The sequence below is a fragment of the Triturus cristatus genome, chromosome 9 (assembly GCF_964204655.1).
Source record: "Triturus cristatus chromosome 9, aTriCri1.1, whole genome shotgun sequence".
Lineage (NCBI taxonomy): Eukaryota > Metazoa > Chordata > Amphibia > Caudata > Salamandridae > Triturus > Triturus cristatus.
This window is the reverse complement of record NC_140592.1, coordinates 1,040,469,950-1,040,496,153: the sequence shown is the minus strand read 5'-3', so window position 1 is coordinate 1,040,496,153 and position 26,204 is coordinate 1,040,469,950. Positions and strand designations below refer to the sequence as shown.

Here is a 26,204-nt window from a genome sequence, read left to right as displayed (position 1 = left end):
GACACTTTTTTTTTTTATTAAGCATTCTCTTCCTGCACTGGTAGGCCTTTACTGAGAATGGACTCTTCTTTAAGCATTCATTGGTGCATTTGATAAACCCCATTCTGTTCGTTTAGTTTCCAAAGCATTGGAGGCAATTTGCGGCTGCCTTCTGTTACAAATGAATCAGTGAAAGGAAAGGAATCCCAAAAAGGCATGTATTACCCATCCATCAGCATGTAGAGCATCTTTGCAGCAGTTTTAAATAGTGAATGAAGAGTGGATGTGCATTAGAATGTATGCTTGTTTGTTTACTTCCCCCAGTGACATTCAAGATAGTCATAAACCTGATAGTAAAACTTGTCATTCAGCTACGGTTGCATTTTCCTTTTTTTTTGGTTTGTTTTTTAAGTGTGGGAAATAGCGCTAAACGATTTTACCGTTGTGTCTCTTCTCCAAGTCCTCATCTCTAACTGGGTGAAACATGTATTACCAACCAATGGAAAGTCCTTGACAGTGTTGAATGTGAACGAGCCATGTCTTAAGCTGTGGTGACCCAAAACAAGGTTGCTAGTAGACTTCGGTGACTTAAGACAGTAAGCCAAAGGGTAATAAACTGCAGGTAAAATGCACAGATTTTGAAATCAGCCCAAATTGATCTCATTTTCCACTGTGTCCCACAGTGCTGAAATGTCAACCTGACTTCCGTGCTGGGGCGCTAAAGGTTCCTGTAATCATTCTATAGCTAGCCGGCTCTGTAAGTATGAGTCCTCTTCAATCTTTTCTTCCCTCTGCCCAGTGTAATTGGCCAGTCTCCTCAGCCATTCTTGTTTCCTACACCTCTTCTAACCACTCTATCTACTTATTCAGCCCTCTATATGCAATAAGCCCTCCTTCCCCTCCTTTCAGCCTTATCTCTTCATCAACTGAACACGTAATCGTCCAGCTGATTGAACTGTAAACATCCCACCGCCTAAGCCATTTTACTTTGCCTATCGAATACCTTATCCATCACTGAACACAATAGAGTTCCCCACTCCACCACTTTTCCCTTCACGGACTAACAATCGCTGAATGCCAGATTCACCCTATGCATCAATACCAATCATTTTCTCCATAGGCCCTTCAAACCAAAATCTGTTGAAGTTTGCCTCCTTTTTTTAAAAAAAATTTTTTTAAACCGATTTTATTTGTCAAATAACCAAGATATTGCAGAGCACTGCCACCCAGCAACTCATGCAAAGAAAATGTACACAGAAATGACTTTGACACTTTCTGGAGCAAAATAGGACAAATTGAGAGCAATACAGTTGCAATAGTACCCAAAGAAATACAGAGAAACAAACCCCCTAAACCCCCCCGCAACCCCAATCGCGCCCACGCCTACCCAAAAGCAGCACCAGAGGAAACATTCCCAGCTGTCTAAATACTATACCCCTGCACCCACCAGGCAATATTGCATATCTCCTATACAGGGAGGGACGCCAAGTCTGTGGGCCTGGCTACTGAAACTGGTTCCAACTCCAGGCCTCTATACTCTGCCCATCGCCGCCAAATTTTATAATGGTTAAGTGGGCACCCCCTAGCCACAAAGATAGGGATTTCTAGCTCTATACAGAAATCCATGCCATTTTTCCAAACGGATACCGAGGGCGCCCTCGGAGCCATCCACGCTTTAGCAATGTCCCGCTTAGCCAAGGAGAACCCCAGTACCATAAGATGGCGCTTGTATATGTTCCCACCTATGTTGTCCATCACATGCAGCAGGGCCAACTTTGGGGAGGTCCCATCCCAGCACCTCAGAGAGCCACGACAAAATTCCCCGCTAAAATCGTGCTAGGGCAGTGCCGTGCCTGATAGTATGCAGTAGATTGCCCTCCTCGTGCTGGCATCGGAGACACACCGGGAAGGCCACCAATCCCGCCCTCCAGAGCCTGACCCTCGTAAAGTAGACCCGATGGAGATATTTAAACTGGATAAGGCGAAGGCTCACAGCTATGGATGCCCCCCCCGTGGGGAGGCCATGGCCTCCACCCAGTCCTCTTCCTCCACCCAGTCCTCTTCCTCCAGCGGGCCTATGTCCTCCTCCCAGACCTCCCTAAGACGTTGTAATGTGGGGGAGCAATGCGTGACCAAGGACTGGTAGATCTTTGAGATTTTGCGGTCATGAAGGTCCCCCATAAATATCTTAGCCTCTATGGGACTAAACCCAGCCAAGGACCCCAACCCCTCGATATATGGGGTGATAGCATGTCGGAACTGTAGGTATCTGAAAAATTGGGTTTTAGGCATTAGAAAATCTTTTTGGAAATCTTGAAAGGAATTCAGAACCGAGCCCCGCATGACATCCCCAAGAGTAGAAATGCTGATATACTCCCAGCCTCGAAAACCTGACAATGTAGCCAGTTGCGGCAGTCGCCCATTGTGCCAAAGGGGAGTCTCCCGAGTTAGCCTGTTCCACCACCCGGTCCTCCACAGCGCCTGTCGCCAGATTTGAAAGACCAGTTTCGTAGCCAGGGGCAAGGATCTGCGTAACGACGCAGAGTAAAGTATAGTATGTAGGGTGTGGTCCCCCATACAACATCTCTCGACTCTAAGGGTTCCATCGCTAAGGCGATCAAATAGGGGGACAGCAGACACTCCTGTCTAGTGCCCCATCTGATAGAGAACGTGGAGGAGACAGAACCCACCACCCGTACAGACGCAGTCAGGTCTGTATATAGGAGAGTTATATAGGACAAGCATGGTCCGAAATTTAACCTACAGAGGAGAACGAATAAATACACCCAGCTGAGGGAATCAAAAGCCCTATCCATGTCCGCAAGCAATAGTGCGGTCCGCTCCCCCAACCCCTGGGCTGTAGCCACCGCCACGTGGGCGCGGCGAATATTGTGCCGGGTCGCCCTCTGAGGCATAAACCCGGCCTGATCGGTATGAACCAGAGATGCAATATGCGCACGAAGGCGGTTGGCCAGAGCCTTGGCCTCCACATTTAGAAGAGAGATGGGGCGATACGACGCATGTTGATCCGGAGGTCTTCTGGGCTTATGAAACACTACGATCTCCGCGTGTCTCCAATCACGGGGCAGGCATCCTCGCTCCCTGGCCCCCTCCACCACTCCCCTGAAATGTGGTCCCAATTGCAAAAATAGCGTTTAAAGAATTCACATGGGAAGCCATTGGGCCCAGGGGCCTTTCCGGGCTGCATTTCGCCCAATGCCGCACCCAGCTCCTCTTCTGTGAGCGGGAGATCCATCTCCTCGCGCATCATCGGAGTTGGTCCTGGGCGGCAAATCGAGAAAGCGGCCGACTAACGCCGCCAGGAGGCATTCCCTGGGGGCATAAAGATCTGCATAATACGCAGCAAAGCTGTCCGCTATCACGGAGGGGTACGAGAAGGTGGACCCATCTGAACCCAGAATGCCCAGGAGCGACTGAGAATATAGCGACCGCTGACATAATCTATGCAGTAATTTAAGGGACTTATCCCCCCCCCACTGGTGGATCCTACTGCGGGTCGCCAGCCACGCCTGTCGGGCCTCATCCAGCAAAGTATGAGAATATTCTTGCTGCGTCAACAGAAGTTGGTGGCGAGCCTGTCGACCGGAGCCATTTCTGCTGCTAGATTCCAATTACAACAGCTTCGCCTCCACCTGAATGAGGGACTCCCTACGCAATTTGCGGGCCGCTGCACAATATGAGATATCCACACCTGAAGCGTAGGCTTCATCGGCTTCCAGAGGAAGTCTGCGACCTCTACTGACACATTAGAAGTGGTCGATGGCGCCGGCCATATGTTCTCTATAGTCGTCTCTCTGAAGGTTCCACGCCGAGAGACGCCACCGAAAGGGCTGCGGCGCTCTACCTGCGCGCAGTGTAAGAGTGATCGGCGAGTGGTCTGACAGACCACGTGGAAGAATATCTGTGGCAACCACCCTGCAGTCTATGACACGAGGAACGAAGATATAATCAAAGCGGGAGAAGGAGCCATGCACAGCCGACAAGTATGTATAGCCTTGCTCCGTCCCATGTAAGCGACGCCAAGGATCCACCCAATCCATGCCCGCTACCTTTGAGTGTAGCTTGGTAGTCCCATCTGCGTCCAGCGAGCCCCCAGGCCGCCAGCGGTCCCCAGCCATGTCTAGCACATCATTCCAGTCTCCGCCCACAGCAGCTAGTCCATCAGGCATGTCTGTCCAAAGGGTCGTAAGCTTTTCCACTAAGCTCCAAGAAAGGGGGTGAGGGGCGTATACACATCCCAAAACTATAGACTCTGTCCCTATCTTCCCCTGAAGGAAGAGATATCGACCCTGCGTATCCCTCCAGGTCTTTATGTGCGTGTATGGGACAGTCTATGGATCAGTATCGCAACCCCCGAGAACCCCTCACAAACCCGGCGTGAAATACATGCATGAACCCAAATCGTTGAAAACATAGCGCCTTAGACCCCATAAGATGTCTCCTGCAGCAGGAGAACATCTGCCTGCGCTAGCTTCGCCTGCTTCAAAATTGCGCCCCGCTTAATTTTATCCAACGCCCCCCTGACATCCAACTCATTAGTTTGAGGGTCCCAGCAGGAGCCCGCGCGTCACTAAGGGGCCCAGCCATGAAAAAATTTGAAGAATGAATATGTACCGGGCACAAATATCTGGTCCGAATACAATGCCTCTGGTGCAGCGTAGGCCAGTGCGATTAAACAGTAGACCCCCCCCCCCAAACCCCACCCCCCACAGCTAACCTAAAAAACGATGAAGTATCTGTCATGGCGAGCGTGAGCGGGAGACCCCAACAGGATGCCCAACATACAGCCCATTGTCAGCTGGCCCTTTCCCTGCCAACGAACGTGTTGCAGGGATATCGGCCCTCAATTGTGCTTCCCCGGTCACGGAAACCAGCTCAAGGAACTTTTTAAGTACAAGACCCCCCCCCCCCCTCCGCCCCACTTTAGTCTGATGGAGTAGGTAGACGCTGGATCGATGCAGCTCGGGATGAGGTACTGCATAACTGGACCTGCGCCCGTCCCTTCCCCTTTGGTATCGGTTGTTTACGAACCAACTCGCTTGTGTGTGGGCGAAGGCGCACCCTGTCATCGGTCCTGTGAAAGACCTCCTCTGGAGAATCAACGAAATAGGTGCGAGAGCAATAGAATACCTGCAGTCTGGCCGGGTATCACAGGGCATATGGGAGTTGGCGTTCTCGGAGTCGAGCCTTTGCTGCCATATAAGACTGCCTGCGTTGTGGGACCATCGAAGCTTGCCTCCTTTTTAACAAGTGATGCACCACTATAACTGCTTTGATCTTCCTCTTCTCCCAACCCAGTTAACATTTTTAATGTCCTGGTCTTAGCATGGTTTGAAAAATATTCATTTGTTTTGGTTGTATCTTCCTTGAAGAATCAATGCATCATCTTCGATTTATCTCAATCCTAGACACACTGTCTGCAATCCTCGCATCATTCTTCATTATTTGATTAGAACCTGAAGAATTGGCAGTAGAAGTGTCCTCTCTAGTTTACACATGGACAGTTGCATCTCAAGCATATGCTTTGCCTTCACTCACTCAAAAGTTAAATATGTGGAACTTCTATTTATCACTGCCTCTCTGACTCGCCCACTCTGACTCGACCCCATATTATCCACCTATCCCACTCTGATCACAGGGATATCCATATAAGCGTTAACCAGGCTTTTACCATTTCACAAAGTCCCACCAAATAAACCTCTCTTACATAAATGAAAAAGCTTGCCAGTTCTGTTCTTAATTGCATAGGTCAGTCGATCAGTATTTGGCTTCACCTTACATGACTCCTTTTGTGTCACTGTTCTCAGATTTTGGCTCTAACTACCTTCTTTGCACTGCTATTTAAAATGCCTCTCATTCCTTGCCCAACAGCATAAATGTGGATATTGCTGCACGAATTCAGGAAATGTAAACCCCTAAATACCTCATGAACTATTGAGGTCTCCTTACCTTCAAGTTTGTATGCAGTGCTGTAAAGTCTTCCTACTCCACAGTACCCCCAAAAAGGATGTAACCTGACATTCTCTTTCCTTGTAGTTCTACAACACTGTATAGCATTTCTGCTACTTACTTTACCTAATGACTCTCCTCCACACTCAACCCTGTAAGGAACACACTTAACACTCTCGCGTGTTCCCTCTTCCTCTCTTGTATACCCTCCTCCTTCCTCAGCTCAACTTGCCTTTATGCCCCAACTGTGCCAGCTGGGCTCATCCCTATTATCACGAGAGCCCATATTTCATATGCTCCCTCAAACTCATTCAGTCTCCTGACCATCAAACCTTATACCCTGTCTTCCTCTACCAACCTTTATATGTTTGGAAATGGGTCCTAGTATTTCTAATGCTGAAGAATGGTACAGTCTACTTCCTATTCTCCTCGCTCAAAACTCCCTTTCTTTTCTGTAACATTCAGATGGCTTGTGTTTTGTCAACATCCATGTTATGTTTTTTCTCAGTCTATTGAAATCTTTCCAGTATAGTCTTTATGCATTCTCTTCCACGGAGACACCCACCCACATGTATTGCATTTCGTGATCTCTGTAGAGTTCAATGTAGCAATCCCTTTGATGCCTTACCTTAACTACAAGGGCACCGCCAGCATTATAAGCCCTCTGGGGTGCTGTAGTGCGCCTCCTCTTCCTCTTCTCTCCACCTTCAGAGTAGAATACAGGATTATTGTGCAACAATTCCTCACTAGATGGCCTTTTGCTCTCTAATGTCCTCTAAAATTGAAATTGCCCACTTCCCTATCTGCCATGCCCCTCTCCATTCATCTCTAAATGATACCCCTTTAGTCGGGAAACATGGTTTGTTTAGTTTCTGCAAGTGAGTGGAGTTAATGATCTCCATCAGTGCCATATTAACCAGTATCAATCTTGCAGTGCCTAATTTGTGGATGCATGCAGGTGGGGCTCATGCCCACCCGCACTCCTTTTTGGGGACCAATACTTATTTTCCCTTATTACACTTTGACCAAGAGCAAGAGACAAAAACACCAAATTGTGTAATGGAAAGATGGGAAAACTGACATAAAAAAACAAGGGTGAAAAAGAACCTGCAAGAATGAGATAAAGTTGCAAGGTGTGTCTGGTGGATGAAAAGGGCATGGTTTGAACTCAAGACTATGCAGCCTTGGTATTTGGCACACCTGACCATCACTAGCACTAGCCATGGGTTTCTGAGCAAAACGTTGGGCACCTCACTTATCCATTTACAAATTTAGCACTACTGGTTTGGAATGTCTGATAGATCCGCTCCCCCCTCCCTTTTTACTGAGCCAAATCCACAACAAGTGTAGTAATTGGCAAACCTGATCTTTGCAATGCACACCTAATTTACCACCCAAATTACACCTACGCCACATTGAACACAGTCAAGCAAGAGTTGAGTGATGCATTTCCTCTTGATTACTCTTTGCAACCACTGACTGCTGAATAGAGCTCGTCTTGTGTCTCAAGTTGGAATTTTAGATGTATGTACTCTGCATGACACTCTTGAATTCTGTTGGCCTCGATTCGTTTACCTTTACACTGACTGCATTGAACCATTGCCCTGGGTACAAGCCATTATTTGGCTGCAATATGCTCTTCTGTTTTCTCTTGATACTACACATACAAATTACAGGATTGAATACGTAAGTTGTGTGATCAGATAAATGTATTTTTTCTAGTGTTGGGCAAGATCTCACATCCTCTGCTTTGTTAAAGTTGCCACTGGGCATACACATTTCTTTATTGTATGTTTTTTTAAATTCTGCATATCTTAAAAAAAATTCTGCTGGAGTATTTAGACTAATAGTTGCTGAAAGTTTACTCTTTAATGAATTCCTCATTTGTTTCACCTTCTCCTGTGTTTTCATCACATAAGCAGTACTTGTGAAATATGTATGTGTCCAATTTTAGACAATTGTTGCATCTAGCGAGCTAAATAATTTTGAACTGTTTGGTTTTGCCGCTTTAAAGTACTGTAGTGTTTGTTTTTGCAATTAGTCAAGTTGACGATTTAGCTGAATACTGATAAACGTTTTTCTACATGTGCAGGGATGGATACGTTATTACATGCTCCCATCCAGATTCCACTGCAACAGTTACAGGTATGACAAGTTTTTAGTTTTTTTTAATTTGTTTTATAACATTTTATTGGTTTTTGGTAACTTCGGCACAGGTAGAACACACACTTTGCAGTCCCTCGCAGGAGACTAATACAATACTCCCCATGTCTATATAATCCCTCCTTTCCCCATGTTGGGTGTTTCCCCCGTGTAGTCTGTAATATACCCACCATTTTCCCCAGATTTTGGAGTATCCATGTGCTCTATAGATTAGTTTTTAGTTCCGCTCATTGATCTATACCTGCCCTTCCTGAGACAAGGGTTTGGAGCATCTGGTGTCTTCCAATGTTACTCGTTGATCCCACCCTGTCCACCTCCATACTGACCTCCAGACTTGGAATACTATCCTGGTTATCTCCCGGGGCGCCGGGGGAATAGGTGTCCTGCATAGTATGCCTACATATAGAGTGCGAGCATAGGATTGGAAACGTGCGCCAAGACCCAGTTTTCTTAGCACTTCCAGTAAAAAGTCCCAATCTAAAAAATCAAAGGCCTTCTCAAAGCCAAGAAACCTAAGTTCTGTGGAACATTGCAATGTTCAGGAATGGTCCAGGGCCAGATAGACTTTATGGATATAGTGTCTTGTGTTGCAGTGGGGAATGAAGCTACATTAGTGCGGGTGGACCAAGTGGCTCCGCACATGGGTGAGGCATCTCGCCAGGACCTTGGTGAACAGTTTAACCTCTGTTTATGAGGGAGTTAGACCAGTAGAAGACTCATCTGTCTAATGGCTTCTTGGGTTTCAGGAGCACCACTATGGTTGTCTGGTCTATTTCTGCCGGGGAATGGCCTCGAGTGATGGCTTCAAGATACATATATAGGATAGGGGGCAGGATGATTTGACACTCTGAACCAGGTACATGGCAGTTGTCGTTTTGGATATATGCAAGTAAAATACAATTACCCCAAAATGAATTATTTTTGAATTTGGCGGAAGGAGGGCTAGAACATATACAGTGGAGTTGAACACAAATAAATTGAGGACGTACTTTGGATACTATTGTCTTGGTTCCATTCATTATCAACGCAAGGTTCAGCTTGAGAAGATACTCCTGGTTCAGAGCATTTACTAACAACCCTGACTAAGTCCGCAAGGACGAAACGCATTGACTGGGCTGATTGTTTGCATCTACAAAAGAATAGAAATAATTCAGGATTTGTTACATTAAGATTACGCGACTCCTGTGTATCACTTATGAATATTCACATGAGTTTGGTCAAATGATTTATATATGTGATGTATATCAATTTTTCTCAATAATAGAAATGTAAAGTATAAAAGCGATTATGGACATTATGACATAACTCTTTACTATCAAAGCGAATATATATTTTGATAGATGCTCCTGTCCTGTAGGTGTTGGGAAGTTTTCTTTTAGTGGTCCAGTGGCGGTTGGATCACAAACAGTTGAGTGTCTGGTTCCAGTTAATTAATAAATACTGATGAATACTAGTGCAACTGTCTTATAGCCTTACTGCCTTCGCTATATATAAATGGTTTGCAGAGTCTACAGTAATAATACGCCGATAATCTGTCTGGTCTGGTGGTCCTAGTCAGATTGATCAAAGAGGGCCTCATTAATCTCCTCCTCGGTCAGTAGCTAGTCTAGCTCATCCTGTGGAAGTCAGTTTGGCAGTGGAATGTGAATGTGTTAGGGGGTGTACTTTTCACATGCTGGGCATACACGTTCAGCGTAGAGGGAGCCATAGTATTCTGTGAAGGCGATCTCTGGGGCGGTTACTGCCTGCATCCTAGTCAGTTTGGTTATACAGGGCACCACTCTAGACTCCAATTTCATAGTTGAAAGCCAGTGCTGCAGCTAGCTGGATTTATCACTCCATTTGTATAATAAAAACACAGGTGAGCCTTATCCAAGCATAATTAGCTCAGGGTACTCCACTGCCAAGTAACCACTCATTATTCCCATTGTAATACCCTTCCTTCTGTTCTTGAGTGCCAGGATAGATGTTTCCAATTCTGAGATTGGGGGCATACGTCTGATAGGATTTGAACCTAATGTAGGATTGTGTCTCCCCTCTTACAGTGGCTTTAATTGTTTCCCCCTGTGTCCCGGGTGTGTCCTGTGTCCCTTGGTTAATGCTCATGAAGGCCTTCAATTGTGTTTCTAGAATCTGGACAAATGGCTGGCCTGACAAAAAACAGGCGTTGAACCTCGACCTCCAACAGCAGGGCGCTTGGGCAATGAGTGTGGTTGGTTTGTCTGTAATGGTCATTGCTCTGTCAACCAGTCCCAAGCCTCCTCCTGGGGTATAAAAAAAGGATGATTTCCCACGTGGATCACTTGTAGCCATGCCGGGAAGAGGCGCATGTATTATAGTGCCATGGCCTTGAGTTTTTGTTTAATGTGTTTGTACAATTTTCATTGTACTTGAACTCGTGTTACATTACAGATTCCGTTGCCCCAGCTTCTTGAAACCACAAATTGCCCCAACAATCCATCACACACTCTTCTGACAAATAGTCCAATCAGGCTGAGTCCCAACCCTCACCGTATATAAACTCCCCTGGCATTGTGGTTCTGTTAAAGTGTTTTCGATATGAATACAATTTACAGTTTTATTCTCTGACAGTAGCACAGATAGGAGGGAGGTCATGAGGAATGTATGAGTATTTTCCAGGTATTGATATTTACCAGTCTTCGCACCCACCCTATCTCTTCCATCATTAACTTTAGACTTATGGTCAACACAGTTTCCCGAGCACGCAAGAATAAAATATGTCCAATTCTTCTTAAATCCACAAAGATTTATTCCATCAAGGTTCTTCGATTTCAAAATGTTCTCATCTTCTAATATCTCCTCCAGATATTGCAAACACGTGTTTCGTCAGTTATTCGATGCTCTCACATCTCTGACTTCATCAGTGCTTCCCAAATAAGTGTTTGCAATAATGTTTCAAATAGTCCTGTCCTTATTACATCTGTCTCCTCCGTAGTAACACTGATCGGACCAAACCTTAAATAACTTGGACATGCGGAGAGTACTCCATATTCAGTTTAGAATGGCGTTCGAAACTGAATATGGAGTTCTGAATCTGAATTTCTGGGCTTCCTTTGCATCTCTTTTATCACATTCATGTCTTTGTGAAATAAATTTTCATTTGAAATCTTTTACCCTCTATCATGTGCTATATCTTTTCAGAAGGTGAGGTTTAGGATTTGTTCTTTTGCCTCGGGTAAGGGAAATCCTCTTCTATGGTTCTTGGCTTCACTAAGTCCTGGAATGCTGGGCGGTAGGAAATTTGGGAATTTTTTCTAATTCTGGAAGAATATGGCAAAGTATTGCAGGTAAAATGTGTGACTGCAGTCACATTTAGAAGTTTACAGGGCATTTTGGGTAAGAAAGCATGTTTGAATCCACGAAAGGGACACCACCCTGTACTCCCATGGGTTTCTACTTTATGAAAATATTGAGAATTGGTAGATTTTCCCTACAGACACTATGTACACCGTGGCATAGAAAGACAGAGACAGAGAAAGGAGGAAACAAGGTGTGCTCATACCTGCTGTGGGCTTTGCTGGACGCTCTGCTGCCCGGTCCTACGGTCGCTGACTCCTGGCTCTCCTGGGCTGCGTTTCTCCCCTGCCGCCGCCACAGCACTTCGCGGCTCGGAGCGGGGGAGACTACAGCCCCCAGACGACCCTGGGCCCCTGACGTCATTCACGCGCCCGGAGGCGCTTAAAAATCGCCCGCTTTCACTGAGGAGCGGGAAAGGAGGAAACGAGGTGTGCTCATACCTGCTGTGGGCTTTGCTGGACGCTCTGCTGCCCGGTCCTACGGTCGCTGACTCCTGGCTCTCCTGGGCTGCGTTTCTCCCCTGCCGCCGCCACAGCACCTCGCGGCTCGGAGCGGGGGAGACTACAGCCCCCAGACGACCCTGGGCCCCTGACGTCATTCACGCGCCCGAAGGCGCTTAAAAATCGCCCGCTTTCACTGAGGAGCGGGAAAGGAGGAAACAAGGTGTGCTCATACCTGCTGTGGGCTTTGCTGGACGCTCTGCTGCCCGGTCCTACGGTCGCTGACTCCTGGCTCTCCTGGGCTGCGTTTCTCCCCTGCCGCCGCCACAGCACCTCGCGGCTCGGAGCGGGGGAGACTACAGCCCCCAGACGACCCTGGGCCCCTGACGTCATTCACGCGCCCGGAGGCGCTTAAAAATCGCCCGCTTTCTCCGCGTCGCGGGATGCGCGCGGGGCGGCGCCGGGCAAAGGGCGGGCCCTCTGTGGCCCTCAGAGGACCGAGAGAGGCCGGGTCGGGCCACGCTATTAAGCCGCAAGGTATTTAACCGCGATAATCTGGACTTGGTGACCTGCCTATCCCCAGGAATTAAGACGCTGTAGTGCTGATTTTAATTACTTCATTTGGATGACTTGTATTATTGTATGTGTTGGTGATAAACATATATTGTTATAGTTTAATTTGTTGTTTTAGGATCTTGTAGGGACTTGTTTAACATGTCTAAACCCACGTTGGGAAACAAATCTGCCACTGCTTCAACCCTAGACAACTACCTAGTTAAAGTAGTTACCAAAATTAACAGTGAAAGGCGCAAATCTTTAGGTCAAGGTTCCACTTCGACTACCATCTCCCCTTTATTGAATAATACATCCACCATTTCATCCCCTCCGTTTCACGGTGTGAATAGTTCGAATGATAATCATGATTTGGTTACCCTGGGCGATCTAGTTCTTATCGAACAAGATTTGCCTGAAGCTAATAGGGACCCCCCAAAAGATGTAAATGAGTCTCCTTCACAGGTATCCCCGGACTCGATAACACAGAGAGTTTTGAGACCCCGTAAACACATTCAATCGAAACGGGGAGGTGCACGAAGTAGCCACAAAAAAACAGGTTCTGCGTTTTTAATTGGGGACACCTTGTAGGAAGCCTCTTCTAATAATCTAACAACCAAGATTGATCCCGACCAATTAGATTCTTTGGTAGGCTTTTTGGAGGCTAAAATCATAAAAATAGTTGAACCCCTAGTAGCCAAGATTGGCGAACTATCGGTAGAGATTGAAGGTCTTTGTAATCTCGTGGCCCTTCGTAATAACTCCTCCGTGAAACCTTGTAGTGTGGTTGGGGTCTCATGTGGATCTGTTGACCCTCATAAATCCTTAAAGGCAATTCCTAATTGTATTGAACCCCCGGCTGTTGTACCCACGACCAATGTGAATAATATTTTACCACTAGATAGCTGTGCAAGGAGCAACCACGTACCCAGGCTTATGCATACAGGAGGAGCGCAACCAGACTTACCCTCTGAGTGCGCCCCTTTTGTTGTAGTGTTAACAAATGTTCCCCCCCCTGATGGATGGTTCCCAAAATATCAAAATAGAATCCCACGAATCTCTTAAGAACAAAACTGTCTCGAGGTTAAATAAACAGTGTGGATTTCCAGTGCATTTGGCCCATCAGATCTCAACTACTAGAAGAGTTTCATGGATAGGGCATTCTCGTAAAAACACAAAGGGGGATTGTGTCATAATAAATTTTAGAAATCATTCCTTGGTCAATAATACCCTATTAAAAGCTACTTTGCTTCCTCATACCGATCAGGGTATTACTGTTCGACCATTGGGCTATTTTTATAGGCAACAGACAAATCTTCCTATTAGTGATCCATTGGAGGGTAGAGCACGTTGCCCTGATGGACAGTCTTTTCATGGTATCGTTACATTCAACCGTTTTCAAGCTCTGAGTGATCTAGACTCAAATGATTGACTTCACCATGATTGGGTTACCTCTATATCCACTAGGGAAGTTTCAACCCCGATACTGGAGGTGGACCAGGGATTAAGTGGAATTGAGTTAAGTATGAGTGCTGAGGGCACTCCACATGCTATGACAATAGTGAGGAATGTTAATGTTGATAATGTGGATAGCATAGCTGTTGTTCCAATACAGCCTGCAGGCACAAGTGTCCTTAGTTGGAATATAGCCGGCCTTAATAGCAAAGCGCATGATCCCTTATGGAGGGATTGTTTATTAGGCCATGAAATTATTGGGCTACAAGAAACTTGGGACACCGAAAGTACCTTCTTGTTGGATGGGTTTTCTGCCTTTTGGTCACCTGCGGTGGTTTCTTGCCGGGGGAGGGCAAAGGGCGGACTTCTCACTCTCATTTCATTGTCACTCGAGGGTAAATACAGTAAAGTGGAGTCAGGTTCGCCTCACTGCTTAGCCATGGAAATTCAATCCAACTCTAATGGGAATTGGCTTATTGTTAATTTTTATAATTCGTTCACTAAAAGTACACCAAATGAACACTTGTTCAGTCTATATGATTTCTTGCAAATGTATAATGAAAATAACAAGAACCCCTATTTGGTTATAGTGCTTGGCGATTTTAATGTTCATCATTGTTTTAGCAACTGTTTTGTATGGGACAGTTTAGGTCCTTCAAACCAAGGAAATATACACTTCGAACACACACCACAGGGCATGTATCTAGAAGAGCTTCTTGCCGACAATCCTTTGGTTCACCCCGTCAACCATTTAAATGATATCCCAACGTATAAAGGAACTGGTCTGGGTTCCACTATTGACTACATCTTTGTCAGTACAACCTTAGCAGATAATGTAAGTCGGTATAAGGTTAATTGGTCTATTTATAGTGATCATAATTCTGTCCAGATAACTCTGTCTGACGATCTTAGGAAAAGAGAATCTGACAATCCGACTGCCAGAACCATGGACATAAGGCCAACCGACCAAACACGTCGCCTGAAATGGTGTCAAGTGGTCCCAAAGGACTTTAATGAGAATTTGTTGGGAAAGGTTGGGGATGAAATGCATACGTGTTTGCAAGACTGAATTTTTGGTGAAGTGGTCCTGACCGCCTATGGCAAAATTTGTTCACAGGTAAACAGTGACCTTAAAAAAGCTTGTAAGGCCAAACCCATGAATGGGGAGAAATGGTTTGATCACAGTTGCTCATTAGCCCAACGGAAGTTAATGAGAGCTCTGAAAGCCGTCCCACCAGACAGAGCAGAAATCGCTGTATTCAGGAAAGCCTATAAAAAGGCCCAGAATAAGCGTAAAAATGAAATTAGGGAAGAGGCATGGAACGAACTTCTATCCCTTGATGTCATTAAAAATAGTGCCAAATTTTGAACTATCGTAAACAAGCCTTTTTTTAACGGTAAAAGTAACAATGAGCTTGATTGCGGTATTCAAGAAGACAAGTGGTTTAGCCATTTCAAACAGGTGTATGATGGAGATGGCCCCAGGGTGACGCCTATACTGAACTCCGAGAATTATACCCTATCCTTTACAGAATTAGAGGTCACACATGCCATTATGCAAATGACAAGTAATAAGGCGCCGGGACCTGATGGAGTCCCGGCTGACCTTTTTAAATCAGACATAAAAATCTGGTCTAAAATTTTATTTAACGTCTTCGTTAACGCATGTCAACTGGGTCTACCGTTGACTTGGGCGAAATCTGTCATTATACCTATTTTTAAAAAAGGTGATAGAGGTGATCCGAGCTGTTACCGTCCAATCTCCTTAATAGATTCATCTGTGAAAGTACTGGGGAGGGTTGTCCTTGCCCAATTGACTGGTTGGCTAGAGGAAACAGGAACACTCTCCAAGGTTCAGTACGGATTCAGAAAAGGGATGGGCACCATAGACCAATGTCTAAATTTACAACTCTTAATAGGCAAATACACGGTGGCCAAGAAGGGAACCTTGTTGGTAGCCTTTATGGACCTGTCATCGGCCTTTGACCGTGTAAATAGGTCAAAACTATGGTCCTTGCTCCTATCCCATGGAGTAGACAAAAACATCGTCTACTTCTTAGCTGATCTTCACAGGGATCTATCGGCTACAGTACGGTACGATCAATCGGGCAATTGCACAAAAGACATACTCATATCAAATGGAGTTAGACAGGGGTGCATTTTGGCACCCCTGCTTTTTACTCTTTACATAAATGAATTAGACAATGCCTTAATCACCTCATGTAATGATATCCCTCGTGCAGGGAAATGTTTAATCCCTGCACTTTTATATGCTGATGACGCCGCCTTACTTGCAAGAACTGGAGTGGGCCTTCAGTTACTGCTAGATTCATTTGCGGGCTTTATGAAGGCCTTGGATTTAACTGTCAATTTTGCTAAATCGCATGTCATGGTCATTGGTCCAAAATCTGCTAAGTCTAAAACGTTTAAATGTGGGGGTCACCAATTATCCAGGGTATCTTCATTTCCTTATCTGGGCGTTCTTTTTGACGACCAAGGTTCCTGGGTAACCCAAATTACAGCAAAAAAGATTGTTTTATCTAGAGCTACTGTGGGTGTTCTGGGTTTTGCCAGAAAGCTAGGCGCCAGACCAATGAGGGCCCTTATTCAAGTCTATAAAGCTAAATGCCTCTCTTTGGCATTGTATGGAGCCGAGATATGGGGCTTCAAAAATGTCAAAAGCATTCAGATCGTTGAGGATAGGTTTCTAAAAAACCTCCTCTCAGTCCCGATTTCAACTGCCAACTATAATGTCCACCAGGAACTTGGAATCGGTTCTGTAGAAGATAGCATTGCCCTGGCCCCATTATTGAAATGGATTAGCATTTGGCTTAACCCGGACCTACAATTAAACCATACAATCATGAAAGACTGTACATTGCTAGACTTTAGGTCCCGTATACCTTGGCTGAAATATATTCAGAACCTGGCCATAAAGCTAGGTAGACTTGAATTATATCAGTCCCCAGAGGCCCTAGTAAAAGGTGACATTAAATGGTGTAAAGAAACATTTGTGTACATATCTACCATGGATAGGGAAGGGAACGAGCTGGTTAAGGGCACCGTTAGGGCTCACCAGCTCTGTAAAACTACACCATCCATGGAACCATATTTAGGCTATGTCACAAACGCAAATCATCGTTTCCTACTGACTAGATTTAGACTAAATCAATTACACCTCTTGTTTGGAGATAGGAAAGGCTGGAAAAGGGCTGTGGATCTTGGCCCTTGTTCCTGTGATAATTTTTCTCCACAGGACATGACACATTTTTTCTTCTTTTGTGAGCACTTTATTGACATAAGGAAACGCTTTTTATTCCCTATATTAAGAAATAAAGGCTTTGTTCAGGTGAGACCTGCTCTTCTTTACCTTCAGATGTTAAATGATGTCTAGGAAACCTTTAACATTGCGAATTTTTTATCTGTTTTAATTCGCTCCTTGAGGAAATGAACTGTATCCCTTTTAATGTTTTTTAACTGGACACATTGCTCTATTTCATCAATCTGTGTCAATGTGTTTTTTAGTTGTAATGGTTATTTAAAATGAAGTCTGTATTTTTAAGTTTATTTATTGTAGTATGCTTTTATGGTTTGCACTTAAACCGAATAAAGACTTTTTGACTGACTGACTGACTGACAGAGACAGAAAATGCAAATACCACTTCACAAGCAACTATTCATTAAGTACACGCACATATTGGCTGGAATTGGCACGAGGGTTAGTGATGGCTCAGAATATATAATTTTATTAACAAGAGATTTCACATAAAGGAAACGCACTGTTAATAGTTAAAAGGTTAAAAACCTGAACCAATGACTCGCAGCTCGTGAGCTGTAAAGCCACGGCAAGACACCAATCTTTTTACAGGCCATTCACACCCCTTTCATACGTGACGTGTTCAAGACCATTCACACTGCCAGCTGCGGGCCCAGCTCATTACACCACTCTCATTAACAGGCAGCGCCATTGAAGGGCCCATCACTTTTATACGCCCACATGCCTGACACAGCTACCACTCTGGCTGATGGAGTGTGTGGACTGGTGTTTGTCTAGCAGTGTGTGTAGTGACCAGCAGCAAGTCACCACTCACACACTGCCAGCCAAGCGCCAGTCCATGCACACCGCCAGCCAAGCGCCAGTCCACGCACACCGCCAGGCCACACAAACCACCAGCCAAGCGCCAGGTCACACACACCGCCATCCCATATTTTATGAAGAAGAAAAAAACAAAGCAATTGGCAATAGATACAATACTAACTACAAGCACAACAGCTCCAACTTATATGCCAACCATGAAAACTGAACAAAAAATATAAAACTATACAGACCAGTTTACTTTTATGCTTATGGTTGCAACCAAAAACTCTGTGTGTGTGTCTGTGTGTGTGGTACAATTTAATACATGTGGCCACACACAGCCCAGGATTAGGAGGACAATAGGGGCAGTACATACAGCTCTCCTTCCGCGCACCTCTTCAGGCACATCCTCCACCACTGCTTCTCTAGGAACTCCTGCCTGTTCCACTAAACCAAGGCTGCCTATCATCTGTTGAAACTGAACAAATGTCCTCTTTGACTCTGGAGAGCAATCCTTAAATACAACAAAGGCATTGTAGCTTGCTACATGGAATAAATGGATAGCCAACTTCATACCCATGCATGCCTTATGAACAGCAGTGTAATGTTCCACCTCTGATCTACTCTATCTACACCACCCATGTGTTTATTGTAGTCTAAAATGCACACAGGCTTGCGCACTTTAGCAACCTGACCCCAAACAGCCGTAAGTGAAGTACTTTCATCTTGGTTGGTAGTCTGCATATAGACATCGCTCCTGCCAGAAAATTTCAGAGCTAGAAGCTCATCACTACGCAAGGCACTGCACTGTCTCTTCACAAGTTTTTTACAAATCCGCTCTTTTGGGTAACCTTTACGGTTCGAGCTGATTGTGCCACAAGCAACTGTGTCCACTTTGAACAATTGCTTGAACAATGGCACACCAGTGTAAAAGTTATCTACATATAAATGGTGACCTTTGTTAAAAGGTCCTCTACCCAGTTCCTTCACAGTTTTCTCTGTAACTCCAAAAGTGGATGGACAACAGAGGGGGGGGGGGGGGATCAATACTGGAATTCCTACAGGGCTCGAACAATCATAAAAATGTTACTAGACATGCAGGTCTAGTATCTTGAATAATCTACCTGACCTAACTGTAATGTACTTGACTTGTGAACTGGTCTCAAACTGTGTGATCCTAGGCAAATATTTTGTCTTATGGAACCGCCCTTTTTCTTTATTATCACAGAGAGCACCTGAAATATGCAAGTTCAACTATTTCTGCTGTACAAAAAATCTTTTCATTTACTAGACTAAATATTTGCTCCTTGTATAACAAGAAACAAGCACATATAAAGGGTACACATGATCCCTGGCTTGCCTCTTTGGGCCAGATCTATGACCCTGTTTGCGGTCCCAAATGGTAAATCTGCCCGTTTGTGACCGCAACAATAGGTGGTGGTATGTACAAATGCTATTTTGCGAATAGGTGCCTTGTAAAATAGTGTTTGCGAGTCGCTATTAGGAAGGGGCATGCCAAGGGCATACCTTCCTAATAGCGAGTCAGATGGTATGTACAACAATTTTGGTCGCAAAACGCCTTTAAAAAAAAAATAAAAATAAAAAATAAAAATTGTTTTTAAACTTATCCCATTTCCCTCAAAGTGAAATGGGCTGCGTTTGGGGGAAAAAAGTTGCTTTATTGAAAAATCAGACAGACATGGGGGGGTCTGCTGTCCCCAGCAGGCCACCATCCCTGTGTTTGCAGGCCATTCCCAATGGGTCACAAATTGCAACCCTGCCTCATGAATATTAGCGAGGCCGGTCCCTTGCAACCCATTTGAGAATCGCAAACAGTGTCTCAGACACTGTTGCACATTCCATTTTGCGACTTGCATAATGGAATGGTCGTACATCTGGCCCTTAGTTCGCTAATAGCAGTGTCATCTGGGCAGAAGCAGTAATAATTCCCAGTTCATGTTTAAAAACTCACTTTCCATAAATATATTACTAAATCATGATGTGGTAGTGCACTGTCATTTACAGATAGCATATTTTCCATTGAAATGGCCACAAAACGTTTCCACTAAAATGTAGTTTAACTGATAATAGCGCATAAACAATGTTTGGAAATTGGGTTTCAGCAAAAATATTTAAAATGTGACCATCACCAAGTGAAGTGTACATATTTTCTTTTGAGCCTATAAAAATATTTTTTTCACAGAGCAATTACAAAAATGTGTCTTCATAACTAATTAAATATATTTGTAGCTATTTCAGTGTTGTATTAGAAAAAAGCCTGACCTCTTACAGCCTTTTATTTCACATGCTTTGCACAGTTCAATTGTAACACAGTTCACTTTTCAAAATCCTCTAACTTCAGTCACAGAAAAATAAATGTAGAAAGACAAACTGACTTTTGACCTCTGTCTCTGAAAGCCAGCAAATGTGACAAGATAAGATTTAAAGGCATCTTTTTTGCTCTTTTACTTTGTTAGCAATAAAGATGCCTTTAAATCTTGTTATCTTGTCACATTAGCTGGCTTTCAGAGACAGAGGTCAAAAGTAGGTTTGTCTTGCACAGAAGTTAGAGGATTTTTAGCTCGCCAGAAAGGTTAAGTAGTCCCTAAAAATAGCTGGTCCTGATTTATTCTTGCTCGACAATGCGAGTAGTTCTGTGACAGTATATACATCTTCATTTCATAACTTGTCTTCTTGCTAGTAATGTCCTGCCTAAAAACCAATCTCCCTTGAACAGGACCAAAGACTCATCCACAGCTATTTCTTTCCCGGGCACATAGATCTCTGAAAATTGATTAACAAAGTGATCAATGACAGGCCAAACCTTAAAAAGAGGGTCACAATCAGGGTGGTCTCGGGGCAACGCAAAAGCATTATCAACAAAATGCAACATCCAAAGAAGCAAATACCGATTACAACTCATTGTTGCAGGAAATATAGCTGTTGCCATCAAGGGATTAGTAGACCAATATGAAGACAGATGGCTTCATAATCGGGCCCATCAAAAAAGTTAAATTCAAGAACTTCTTCAGCTCCTCCAGATTTGTGGGAGTCCACCGGGTTTCTCTAGAGTGAGCCGAAGTCTGGCACTGTTGTCCCTCAAATACCGTTTAGCATACAAATTAATCTGCTCAACAATCTCAGCCAAAAATATATCGTCCATAAACAAGTGAAAGAAATGTATCGGCAAAATGTTTTCACAATTCACTCTACACCCTGCAACACCACTTAAGACAGGCAGCACTGGCTGCACCATGTTTGGGTCAACCCAGAGTCCAGCACTTCCAATGGTAAGCCTTGCAGCTCCAGGCTGCAATCCAGATTCCTCTTGCTGCACTATTGGCACATCAGCGTCCTCCTCTAAAACAGGCACTTAATCTGTACTGAGAGTAGCTTCATCCTCACTGAGAGTAGCTTCATAATCAGAGGATTCTTTTCTGACAGAAAATTCACTGACAAAATCCTGGCCTTCCTTCTCTGCCTCAGATGCAGAGTCAGTCTCATAATCATGGTGAGAAGAAGACTCAAAGCATCCTAACAACCTGCTGAGCGGTCATCCTGCGGCTAGCCAAAGTCCTTAGTTATACAAGTAACTTGACAAATAAGTCAACAGTACCCAACATTGTGTAAAAAAGGTAAAGTGTGGATTTATAAAACAATGAGAAACACTACAGGCATATAGCAGTTGCAAGGTAAAGTTGATCAATACAAGCATACAAAGACCTTTATGCTGTAAAACCATACCAGCACCTACTCTCCACAGACACAGCAAGCACCAATATCCCACTAAAAAGAAAACAAAAGAAAATTACACACACAGCAACACAATACTCATTGTGCACAAATACAAGGAAAATGTCATACACATTCAAACAGAAGCTAAATGTGCTGCTGCTATTACAACATTTCCAAAAAACACATTTGTAGTAAACAATATAAAAAAAACGCAACAACAAGTTACACCAAAGTAAAACAAATGCTTTGCACTAAAATGAAAGGGGAAAAAAAAGTTACGATCACAAATAATGGCAAAACACGCAGACCATCAGTGGAACTACATTTAACACACAAACTTTCACTGGGGGCACATGGGCTTAAAATTACAAGGCCTACGCGGGCATAAACACCCCAAATATTCACCCCCAAAGGGGGAGTGACCCTTGCCAAAGGTGGGCAGAAATGGCCAAAACTTTCATCTCCCATTACTTGGTCTGACCATCTTCTTTTTTTAATTTTTATCTTCTCTTTATTGAAACTTATACGCAATCCATCAGTACAGACAATAGATAATAGGCAAAACCGTTTGGGCAGTTACAAGAGTGCTATATATATTCTTTCCACCTGTCACTTCACATTGTGGGTGCAATACCCAGGCCCTCCAGAAGACCCTCCACCTCGTTTAGTCCCTCCTTCCCACCCTCCACCCCTCAGGCCCTGTACGTTTCCCATGAGTTCCAGATTTTTCCCCATTTCTTAGGACAGCCCCTGCTTTTGTATTCTGTTTTCTCTGCCTGTCGGCACCAGTCCAGATCCTGTTCCCAGACGGTCAGCCTTGGTGCATTTGTCGCCCCCCCCCCCCCCCCCCCCCCCCCCCCATAGTCTAGCTATGCTATTTTTTGCTATCACTGCTGCCAGCAGTAGCCAGGTTTTAGTGTGTGTGGACCATCTATCCTCCCCGAGAGTCCAAGCAATTGCCACCTAGCATCAAGTGGTACCTACCTGCCTGCCACCTCGGACATCACCCCAATTATTCCAGACCAGAATTGTTGAATTATCGGGCATGTCCAAATAATATGGAAAAACTTACCCGTCTCCCACCTCCCCTGGCACACAGCTCCGGTTCAGTTGAAGAGCCAGGTCTTGAGGTCCTTCCTGAATGTGTGCATGGTCGGGGAGCTTCTGATGTTCACAGGGAGCTCGTTCCGGGTCTTGGCTGCGATATGAGAGAAGGCTCTCCCGCCTGTTCTGTTTCTGCAGATGCAGGGGACCTCTGCCAGGGCGAGGTCGGCGGATTGGAGGTTCCTCTTAGGTGCGTTTAAGGATAGTCTTACATTGAGGTATTTGGGTCCGATGTTGTTGAGTGATTTGTAAGCGTGGGTGAGGGGTTTGAAGGTGACACTCTTCTCGACGGGGAGCCAGTGGAAGTCTCGTAGGTGTTGGGTCATGTGTTTGTGACGTGGTGTCCCGATGTTGAGTCTGGCTGCGGCGTTCTGGATGGTCTGGAGTTTGTGTAGAAGGGTTCTGCTGATACCGGCGTATAGGGCGTTACCGTAATCTCTATCTTGAACCGTTAACTGAATTACTACATACTGCCATCATCTTCCACATGTATGCCGATGATACACAGATCTACTTAAAAATCTCATCTCTAGAGGAGATCTGCACTTTGAATGAGGCCCTAAAGCTGACTTTTCAATGGCCTGCCTGCAACCAGCTCAAATTAAATGCACAAAAAATTGAGTTCCTTCTAAAAACCCTCTACCTCCCTTCCCCCCCCCCTTGAAAGTAACACTGACATCTGGGAATGGACCATGTCGATCACAGCACTAAACTGCACACTACTATAGTGGAATCTGTCAAATCTCTTGGCATAACCCTGGACAGCAACCTGAATATGCGAGACCACATCAACTCAATGGCTAAAACTGCCAGGTTTCACCTGAGCTACCTGAGGAAACTAAAACCTTTCCTTGATGCCTCAGACCTAAAAATGGCAGTCCAGGCATTAGTTATCCCCAGAGTCGAATACGGATGCTCAACCCTTACAGGCCTGCCCAAGATCCCCACGGCCCTCCTAAAAGCTTGCCCCAGCGTCACTTTTTTTTCCCTTTCTTAACACAAGCTTTGAGTGCTACGGATATATCATATGTAATCATATCTTCAGTTATACATTTTTGCTTTTTCTTATGACAGTGTGTACATCCATATCAAGTTACATAAAAGTATTGCCGATTATACAGTTCTAGTAATTCACATTTTTGTAATCGTGTGTGCAATGTGATCATAACCCAGTTGTAAGGTAATAAACTATAGTAGTATGCTTGGTGTCATATTTCTTAGTACCCAAATCCCCCCTCCCAACTTGTACCCACCCCCTTAACAAATCCTAAAACAAAGAAAACTATTGCCGCTGTGGTTAGATTACACCTGGCCAATTGTATAGTACCAGGTGAGAATCACACCCGATAGCACAGGGAAGAACAAGGGAAAGGAGCGAGGAGAAGGGGGGGGGGGGGGGTAGAGCAGCAGGGGGGAAACACTCGCAATGGTAGAAGTCATTATATGAGTAAGAATCAAAGAACCTCATCACAATCGTCTTGCGCACTCTGAGAGCTTCCTGACATCTCTTCCGTTTCTACCTTAAACAGCTCTATCAGGTGTGCCCACTCCAGGGAGATTGGACAGTTTCTCAATCCCCTATACTCCTCTCGTTGCAGCGCTTCCCTCTGCTACAGCCCATCGAAGAACTTCCTCCATTTGCCTTCACATGGCGCCGTGCGGGATTTCCAGCGCTGTGTAATGAGCCTCTTTGCGAGCATCAGGGCTAATCCTGCAAAACTGCGCAGTAAGTTTGCCTTCCTAGGGAGAGGAAAGAGGCCCAAAAGATAGGCCTCTATAGTGTCCCAAGGTGTGCGTTCTGTTAGTGATGATAGTCTCTAGATGACCTCTGACCAGAACCCACCCAACACTGGGCAGGACCACAACATATAAATAAAATCGGCATCCTGGGTAGGGCATCTCGGCAGTTCGGAGAGGCCGTGGGGTACATTTGCTGTAATGCTCTCTGGGTGAGATAAGCCCTGTGCAATATAAATAATTGTATTACTTTCAGCAATTCCTAGAAACTAGTCTTGGGTGTTCTAAAATTAGGGCCCATTCTCTGTCGTCCAATTCTCGTGTTAGTACTGTTTCCCATTTTTGTCTAAGACGTCGTAAAGGGGTATTGCAGGTGTTCTCTCAACCCTTCATACAACCACCGAACAAGGTGACAGCCTTTTCCCATTATGTGGATGGACTTCAATAATTGAAAGGTTGGAGGTTCCCTCTACACTGCCAACCAATATTTCCGAATGAAGTGTTATTGCTGCATGTGTGAGAAATAGTGTGTCTGGTGCTGCATTCGTGCATACAAATTCCTCGTGGGGCAACCGGTTACCATCTAAAAAGAAATCACCGACCGTTTCTACACCCACTTGTGTCCACCCTCTTATCCGTGCCATTAATACTATTCCTCGTCTAGTGGGTGGGCCACATAGTGGAACATTTGGGGTATAAGGGTGGGGTATTATTTTTGCATTTGTGAGGTTGCTTCCAATAATGTAGCGCTTTGTGTAGGAGAAAAGGAGGGCTCCGCAGCTTATCAGCCCCTGGACATAATAGTGTCTGTAGGGTTCCACGCCTTAAATGGTCAGGGAAATATCCCATTTCAAATAAATTATGGCCTGCCAGCCAATATGCCAGCTGTTGTAACTGCCCAACTATACAGTAAGCTTTAAAATCAGGTGCCCCCATTCCGCCCTTAGCACTGGGAAGCTGCATCTTGGCTAATGCTAATATATATCTACCTGAGCCCCAAAGTAAGGAGGATTAAAGGGTGTCCAATGTTTTAAAAATCCATGCTGGGAGAATAACCAGGAGGTTCACAAAATGATAGAGGAGTCTTGGCAACATAACCATTTTGGACACAGCTAGACGGCCCGTCGCTGTCAATGGCAAGGTTGTCCAAAAAGAGACCTGGTAGCAAAGTGAATTAATGGTCCTGACCACATTTCCGTTTATTGTATCGACATCGGTTCTATAGATTTATATGCCTAAATATTTAAATGATATAGGTTCTACTTTGAATTGCATCCGACCGAACCTTAAATAGGGACCGATATATGTAATAAAGAATACGCTACAGATTTCGAGGCATCGAGACATAATCCGAACACTTTCCCGAATTTTGAGGACACGGAGCTATCGTATGCATGCTTCTGTTTAAATCCTGAAAATACAATAGCATGTCATCAGCATAGTGGCACAGAATGGATTGTGCCATTTATTGGAATTTCGTACAGGACCAAAACTTGACGCAAATATTGCGCTAGGGGTTCCAACGCGAATACGAACAATAAGGGCGACAGGGGGCAACCCTGGTGTGTTCCTCGATAAACAAAATAAGCGGATGAGATAGTCGAACCAGTTTTAGCACGGGCTGAAGGGTTAGTGTAGAGTAATTTTATCCATTTGAAATATGCCAGGGGCAA

At 44.7% G+C, this 26,204-nt stretch overlaps 1 protein-coding gene across 1 annotated transcript in view; it reads left to right on the top strand.

Moving 5' to 3' along the window:
- The window catches only part of KNL1 (kinetochore scaffold 1), a 598,022-nt gene that overhangs the window by 127,345 nt on the left and 444,473 nt on the right, over positions 1 to 26,204 (top strand). The window contains exon 9 of the mRNA XM_085626857.1: positions 8,042 to 8,094. Coding sequence (XP_085482983.1) covers positions 8,042 to 8,094 — 53 coding nt within the window. The remainder of the gene's footprint in view (positions 1 to 8,041; positions 8,095 to 26,204) is intronic.